Here is an 8,233-nt window from a genome sequence, read left to right as displayed (position 1 = left end):
AGCTGCGTATTAGCCAATGGGTGAGGCCGGAAGGTAGAGCCAATGGCCGTGGATGGCACGTATTGGGAGGAGGAGAGAGGGGCGAGGTCTTGAGAAAAGGAGGCGGTGATATGGTGAGGGGCGGAGCCAGACAGCCGAAGGGAGGGGGCGCGCGCTGGAGCTTAAGTAAGGTGGGAGTGCGAAGATGGCAGCAGCTGAGGAGGAGCCGAAGCCCAAAAAGCTGAAGGTGGAGGAGCCGCGAGCGCTGAGGTGAGCGCTCCCTGACGTAGGGTGGAGGGTGACGGCACCTGCTGCTAACTAGGGCCCACCTGGGGTTGCGCGGCCCCGGCGTTGGGTGGTACCCTCATCACCGGCATACGGCCAACGCAGAGGACCGGCCGCTCGGGGAACTGACCCCCTGGCTGCGACCCTTTGCTTGGCGCCCGCCCAGTTTGGCTGAGTCGCCGCCTGCTCCGGAGAGGCTCCGCCCTCACTTGGCCAATCAGAGCCCCGGCCGGGGGTGCGAGGCGGCTGTGGGCAGGCTGCGGGCGCCACGTGGGAGCCCGTCCCCACTGGGCTGGTGCGACCTGGGAGGACCGGACCCGACCTGAGCCGAGTCACACACGGCCACCTCCTCGTCCCTGGAGGAGGAGGACGAGGAGAATGCCCAGCAACTTCTCTACTCTGGGGCAAAGACAGAATTCTTGGGGATTTTTCGTAAAGATCGCGGAAGGGCACCTTGACCTTCCTTTGCGTACACCTAATCCGAGGCCGGTATCTTTGGAGACCATCTACCAAGGACCAAGAGCCCGCCTTCGAGTTTTTGCGGGGGTGGCATTTGCTAGAATGGTTCGGAAAGGTTGATTTTTCTTTTTGTCTTTGCACTTTTTTGCAGCAGTGGAGGTAGTTCTGCACTAACATTTGCTTCACATGCGATGTGATGTTGCAACTTTTACTTATAAAAAGTTGTTGGTTAAAATATTCCTTCTTAATAAGTATAAAAGTGCAGTATGCGCATTCCTTGAGGATTTTGAAATGTCCCTTGGAAGGTAATGATTTTTCTATCTAAAAATAGACCATGTCAAACTGACTTAAAAGTATTGGGACACTGCTGATTATACAAGACAAATCTCATATCTTCCAACATTATCCTTCTTCACCTCTGAAAGAACGAATCATTCATAAATGAAAAGATCGCTTAGGGTGTGTTCATGCTGTTTTGAATAGATGGTGACCAAATCCCAACCAGTGCCTTTAATATACCCCTCGGAGGGTTAGTGTGCCTGCCTTATAAGAAGAAAATAAACCTTTTTTAAAAACGACTCAGGATGTTCTACTTTTGTTTTAAACTTTCAAACTATAGACTAAAGCAAAGGCTTTTGAATCAGATCTACCTGGGTTCAAGGCATATGCTTTCCCATTGGTCCATTATTAGAGTACTTCCTTAGAAAGCACCTCCTTCACAAAGTTTCCTCTACCAAATTGGAAGACAGCTGCAACTTTCCCCTGCAGTCCTACTAAACATACAGCCCTTAGATTTTCTCTTATACCCATTTGCAAAGTGCTTTCCTATATTACAGATGAGGAAAGGGAAGCCTAAATGAAACAATTAGGGAACCGATGTATGAACCCAGAGTATATGGGTGCAGGTTCATTGTTGTTTTGACTTTACTGTGCCTACTTTTATATAGCCACCTAAGATAAGCTTCACTCTGCCTATGTAGCCTTAAAAGTCATGATAAATAATGATGTTTAATATGTGTTGTTTCAGCATTTACCTATTTTAACTCATTAAATCCCACAACAACCCTACAAGGTAGACACTGTAATTATATCCATTTTACCAAGGAGCAAACAGGTATAGAGAGGTTAAGTAACTTGATCAAGGTCACCTATCTAGTAAGTGATGGGTTTGGGATTTAAATCCAGGTAGTCTGATTCTAAGTCTGTGCTCCTAATTACCACACTCTGCTTAACTTCAAGCAATTTATACAAGAGCCCTAGTGAACTGTTAACTCAGATTTCTGTACTTTCCCTTTTGTGTTTTTTTTTGTTAATATACATAATTTTTTATGTTGTTGCAAGTATATGATTCATAATAATTCTTAAACAGATACAATATATTTTACATGTCATTAGTGTCTGTTTAAAACTTATAGAAGTCCTTAGGCAGCTAAAAGTCATTTCATACAACATACACGTATTGCCACCTGTAGACATGAAGTTAAAAGATTAGACACTTGGGTATTGGGATAAATCTCTTAATTTTGTGTAAAGACTTTGGGATTGGCTGTTCCTACGTTCATTGTATTTGTCTTTAAGGGTCTCAGTGTGATATGTGCTGAGTGGTTAGACTGCATGCATTATCTCTGATGACTTACTTGATAGTTAAGGGGCTAGCTACTGGTTTTGGTTAGACAATGGCTTATAAAGTCTAAGCATAATTTATTGTGTATAATCAGTTACTGGGGAACAAATAAATTTATGATATATATTTATAGATGTCAGGGAAAGTATTTAGGGCTTTGTGAGAATTTCAGTTAGTTCTAGGGTAGCAGTTCTAAACCAGGGAAAATATTGCCCCCACAAGGGGCATTTAGCAATGTCTGAAGACATACTTGGTGGGGAGTGCTAATAGCACCGAGTGGGTGGAATTCAAGGATGCTGCTAAACTTACATCCTACAATTCAGAGGAAGCCCCCTACAACAAAAAATTATCCAGCCAAAACTGATAATAGTATGAGACTGAAAAAAACTCTTCTCCAGGGAGGGCCTCTGACAAGTCTAGCCTCCCTTTCTCAAATACACATTATTTTTCTAGCCTGGATTGCTTTTCAGGGTATAGCAGTTACTGAAGTTGCAAAGAAATAAGCTAGGTCTATCATGTTCTCACACTGGGTTGGGGAACAGAAGGGAACATTAATTGAGTGCCAGACATTATACTTTATATATGCTATCTCATTTAATCTTCCCAGAAACCTGTTAAGTAGGGGTAATGATCCCCATGTTACGGATGAGATATTTAGGGCTGAAAGAAGTCAAGAAGCATTTTTGGGAACTGCTTCCTAGATGAAGATGTTCTGTGATGATTACCTGTATTTAGGACCACTTAATTTTATTTTTCATTCTTTGGAAATAATCATCCAAGTTCATTTAGCAGTCACCTTTAAGAGGATAGAGTTCCTTCCAAGGCTTGTTGAGCACATGCCAAGTCTGTTCTTTCAGTTAGTCTTTCAAGTGCCGGCTATTTTAGGCATGCTGCTAAAAATTAGGTGCCTATCTATAGACAGAGCTAAAAGTCAGGTACCATCCTCCTGGTGGAAAATGAGTGGGATTTGGGAAAATGATACCTGATCATTCTGAAAGATGACAGCTAACCAGGTGTGAAGTAAAGTATCTGACCTTATAGAGAAGTTTGTTCGGTGGTAGACATGGGAGACAGCGGCCTCTGTTGGGGAACTACATTTGTTTGATCTGACTGAAGCAGAAGATATAGGCGTCCCGGCTTTGTACTGGACACATTCACGTGTATGCTCTTTCTATCTCTGTATCTTTCAGCTCTCAGACCCTAATTTTAACTGTTGGCTGAATATCTCCTTCTGAGTGTCTTGGTGACACTTTAAAGTCATATATATCAAACTAAATTCATCTGCTGTCCTAAATCTACACCTTCTTCCATGGTTCCTGCATCTATTAATGGCACCACTGACCTCTTACTCCAAAGTTTTGAACCTAGATCCTTTTCTTCTCCATCCCTGCTGCCACAACTCAAGTTTAGCCTTTATTTTGCTTAGATTTTGTATTGGCTTCCTAACTGGTCTCTCCACCTTCAGTTTCAAGTTCTGCCTACTTGTCTGCAGGTGCAGCTCTACTTACTTATCATAGCAAACACTTGTAAACTCTGAAGTTGATGTTAGGAAGAGTTGAATCCAAAGAGCTCATGTCATAACTCTCTCTGACATTAGGAATTATACATTATTCTGGGTCATGATAATTTTAATTTCTATTAAAGAAACAAACTGCAATTCTCCAGTCAGCAAATGTTGATCTTTTCTCAAATTATTGTTTCCTAACCGTTTCACTTCCATGAACTAACTTTATTCTTTCCTTCTGTCTCCTACCTCACTAAAGACTCTGTGTTTTAAAATTGTGTGGTAAACCTAGAAAGAAAAGTCTGTATCTGAGGTGACCAAGCAGTAGTCTCAGTGACCTCTTCTTTTAAAACACTTTTTTTTTTTCTGTTTCAGAAGATTCTCTGGAAAATTGCTTTATTTTTATAAACTGAGCATACTGTTCCCGGAATGGCCTCTTGTGAGGATTAAATGAGGAAAATATATGCAAACTAGAAAAAGAGAAAGGATGATCGATTGTGTGTCCTTAAAGTGTTGCTCAGTGCCTGGTCCTTAGCTGTTCAGTTAATGTTTGCTGAATGAATTATCAGCACTGCATAGTGTGGGACTGATAATCTTCACTTTTCTAGACCTTGTGTTTTTAACAGTGCAGCCTAAAATTTGTAAATTTGTAAACTGAAGAGATTACTTGGCCTATATTTGCTTTGTAGGGTCTAGGGACTTTAGTGCATCCCTAGTAGAACCATTTCTCAGTCTCTAAGAGATTCAGTTGACTAACATAGCAAGGAGTCTAGCCAAAAATCATTCATTCTTGGAGTGCATCTCTTGCCTTTATTGTCCTCTGCTATTGGATTTATTTCTCACACATGCCATTTTAATGTAATAAAAAGGTGGTATTTCTCATCCCTAAGCCAAAATCTCATAAGCCCAGAGAGACTTTCCACATCTATGTATCAGTTTTCAGAATACTCTAATTGGACCTACCTGGGTTATCTACCCACCACTGAACCAATCACTGTATCAGAGGCAGGAATTTTAGCCAGCCTTAGATATATTTTCATTCCTTATTCTGTGTGTGTGTGTGTGTGTGTGTGTGTGTGTGTGTGTTCTCACGCCAGTGGTGTTTTAATTTATGGAGGAGTGGATGGGTATTGAGGGGGACACTCAAAAGTGGCCTGATTTCTTCTTTGTAAATTCAGAGGGCCTTTGGCTGGACCTTTGGCTCAAAGTCCAGCCAAAGTCTGTCTTCCCTGTAAAACTTTCCTAATCTGCGGCCCTAGAAATGGCTTCTTCTCTGATTGTACTGCATACTTTGCATTATTGCTGTGCACAGTATGTGTATGTTTTATCCCGTCTACTGCTACTTGAAGTAAGGAAGCTAGTTGAAAGCTTAATGCCTTATAACTAATTATGCCATTGCAATATAACAGGCTCTAAATTGTTGTTAAATGAACTAATTCTTAATTCTTTAGAGGTAGTTTAAGGTTATGTTTGTAGTACTCAGTGGTGCAAAATGGATTCATGTATTAGCTGTAAATTCTTATCCATTCAATAAGAGTTGATAGAACCCTTACCTGAAAACACCTCATGGTTCTTGGACCTTTCTTTTTTCTTGTTACATAGAGTGAGCTTGTGTGTGAAAGAAATCTGATACTGGAGGATAGAAGCAAGATAGATGCACTCCTAGATTGCATTTCTGTTCTTTCTGGTGACTGTAGTGAGCTTTGACTATAATAATCATTTCTTGCATTTGTCCATGGGGAAAATTCCCTTAGAATAAGTGTATTTCTCCTGTGTAAGCAGTGACATTTTATTAAGGCCCTGTGGTCAGTGTTTTCTTTCTTTTATTAAAAAAATATAGTAGAATGGCTTATTTGGTGGAGAAAGAAATTTTCTGAAAGAGTGAATTTACAAAGAATAAATCAGTGACCTATCAAAATGATGAATGTTTTCCCTCTGGGTTAGCAAGTCCTTAATTAGTGAGATTATTTTCATTATAATTAGAACTCCAAAAGCACTGAATGGCAATACCGTTCTTTTAAAAAAATTTTTTTTTAAATTGAAATATACTTGATTTACAGTGTTGTGTTTAGTTTCGGGTGTACAGCAAAGTGATGCAGCTCTTTTTCAGATCCTTTTCCCTTATAGGTTATTGGAAGATAATGAATACGGTTTCTTGTGCTATACAATAGATCCTTGTGTATCTGTTTTATATGTAGTGGTGTGTATCTGTTAATCCCAAACTCCCAATTTATCCCTCCCTCCTTTTCCCTTTGGTAATCATAGTTTGTTTTCTATGTCTGTAAGTCTATTTCTGGTTTGTAAATAAGTTCATTTGTATAGTTTTTTTTTTTTAGATTCCACATATAAGTGATACCATGTGATATTTGTCTTTGTCTGATTTACTACATTTAATAGGATAATCTCTAGGTCCATCCATGTTGATGCAAATAGCATTAATTTATTCTTTTTTATGGCTGAGTAGTAATCTATTGTATAAATATACCACAAATGTTTTATCCAATCGTCTGTTGATGGACATTTAGGTTGCTTCCATGTCTTGGCTATTGTAAATAGTGCTGCTATGAACGTTGGGGTGCATGTGTCTTTTCAAATTAGAGTTTTCTCCAGATATATGCCCAGGAGTGGGATTGCTGGATTATATGGTAACTGTATTTTTAGTTTTTTAAGGAAACTGCATACTATTCCCCATAGTGGTTGCACCAATTTACATTTCCACCCACAGTGTAGGAGGGTTCGCTTTTCTCCACATCCTTTAGCAATACTGTTCTTAATTTCATAGCATACTGTGTAACAGTGTACTATGTAACCAACAGATAATACCACAAAATGGTCTTTTTAAGAAATTTGTCTCTGTTGACTCATCCAGGAGGGGTCACTGGAAAACAAAATATAGCAGAAGAATCAAATTCAGATGTCTTTGGTTTCTCAATTTCCTCTAAGCTTAATATAGCAAAATAAACAGTTTTACTCTCTAAGCCCTGAGCTGAAGTCTGAAAAGCCATGTTAAGTTTTTGAGTAAACAAATTAAAGTAGAAGAAAATTATCTTCTTTAAAAATAAACGGTTCAAATGTGTTGTCTTTGAAGTTAACCACATTAGATATTTGAACATTTCCTTGTTTTACAGGCATGACTGAGGATGTCTTAGCTTCCTCCTAAAATAAGAGTTTTTCACAAATTGTTTTTCTTAAGCAGAGCTGAGACATTAGTTATCATTTTCAGTTCTTAGTTTTGGTGAAGGTTAAAGCTGTTAAACTGTAGAAGTGATGCAGATTTACACCCTATGTCTCTGTTGTCACATACCCAAGAGGAACTGATTCTATTACATTTTAGCCAAGGATAGCTCGTTGATCACATTAAAGTATGTTGACATTTATACTTTGTCTTGTTTGTTTCACTTAGCACTTGCATATCCACATGTATAGAACTAGACTGTTTAGATTAGAAATATTATAATAAAACATAGTTATATTATTAAATTCAGTAAGTAGTACTAAAATGTTTATTATTAAAAATAATATTGTAGTAAAAAATAACTTAAAAATGTTTCTTTTTTTTTTTTTTGGAAGGTTGGAGATTTGGGTTCTTGTCTGCATGGTAGGTTTGACTTCTTTGAGTGTATTTATCCCTATGCTTGAATATTGTAAAGGTGCTCTGTAGAGAAATATATAAATTTCTAGACTCACACTCACAGATCCTTAGATTGGGAGGGATATTAAATTATCTTTGCCTCCTATCTCAGACAGGAATCCCTTCTTTAGCACCCCTCCTCTTCTATTTGTATAGCACTCCTCCCCTAGATTCAGCACAAATATGGGAAAAGGAGTACATTTTTCCACTAATGGAAAACACACGTACATACACATCAGAGACCTTCAACCTCAGTTCTGTGTGAAGCTTGAATAAACTACATTCCTAAGAAAACCTGTTAGTATCTTGTAGACATCAAGTCAGATTCATATCTCTTTAAGGAATTTCTTGTCCAAGATATTGCTTCTTTATATTCATAAAACAGGTTAAAGCAGACTCTCCTTGCCTTTCCCTTCTAGAAACTTCTTTGTTATTTCCAAAGACTGTTTGGGAATGCTGGTGGGAGTAGGAGCAGGAGCAGGGGTGGGAGGAGACAAATCCCCAGGTAGGGTGGAGCTGAAGTTTCCTGCAGATGATGGGGTCGAAGTGTGAAAACAACTCAAATCTCAGTATTAGCCAGATATGGCTTTGAAATGGTCATTTACAATTTTATATGATTTTTGAAAACTCTTTGAATATGTTTTAGACTCTTTAGATTGTTAGTGCCTGAGGGAGTACTTAAAATCAGAATCTAATATTTCCCTTGTGCTGTTTGGAGAATTGAAGCCCAGTGAGGTTTAATGGTATCAGT

At 39.1% G+C, this 8,233-nt stretch overlaps 1 protein-coding gene across 1 annotated transcript in view; it reads left to right on the top strand.

Moving 5' to 3' along the window:
- Positions 1 to 106: 106 nt before the first annotated feature.
- ADK (adenosine kinase) overlaps positions 107 to 8,233 on the top strand; it is a 409,740-nt gene continuing 401,613 nt past the window's right edge. Inside the window, exon 1 of the mRNA XM_010984136.3 lies at positions 107 to 249. Within this exon, the coding sequence (XP_010982438.1) occupies positions 185 to 249 (65 nt within the window). The 5' untranslated portion in view covers positions 107 to 184. The remainder of the gene's footprint in view (positions 250 to 8,233) is intronic.

Source organism: Camelus dromedarius, chromosome 8, assembly GCF_036321535.1.
Source record: "Camelus dromedarius isolate mCamDro1 chromosome 8, mCamDro1.pat, whole genome shotgun sequence".
Taxonomy (NCBI): domain Eukaryota; kingdom Metazoa; phylum Chordata; class Mammalia; order Artiodactyla; family Camelidae; genus Camelus; species Camelus dromedarius.
Note: the sequence above shows the minus strand (reverse complement) of the source record. Positions and strands in the feature narration are given on the sequence as shown.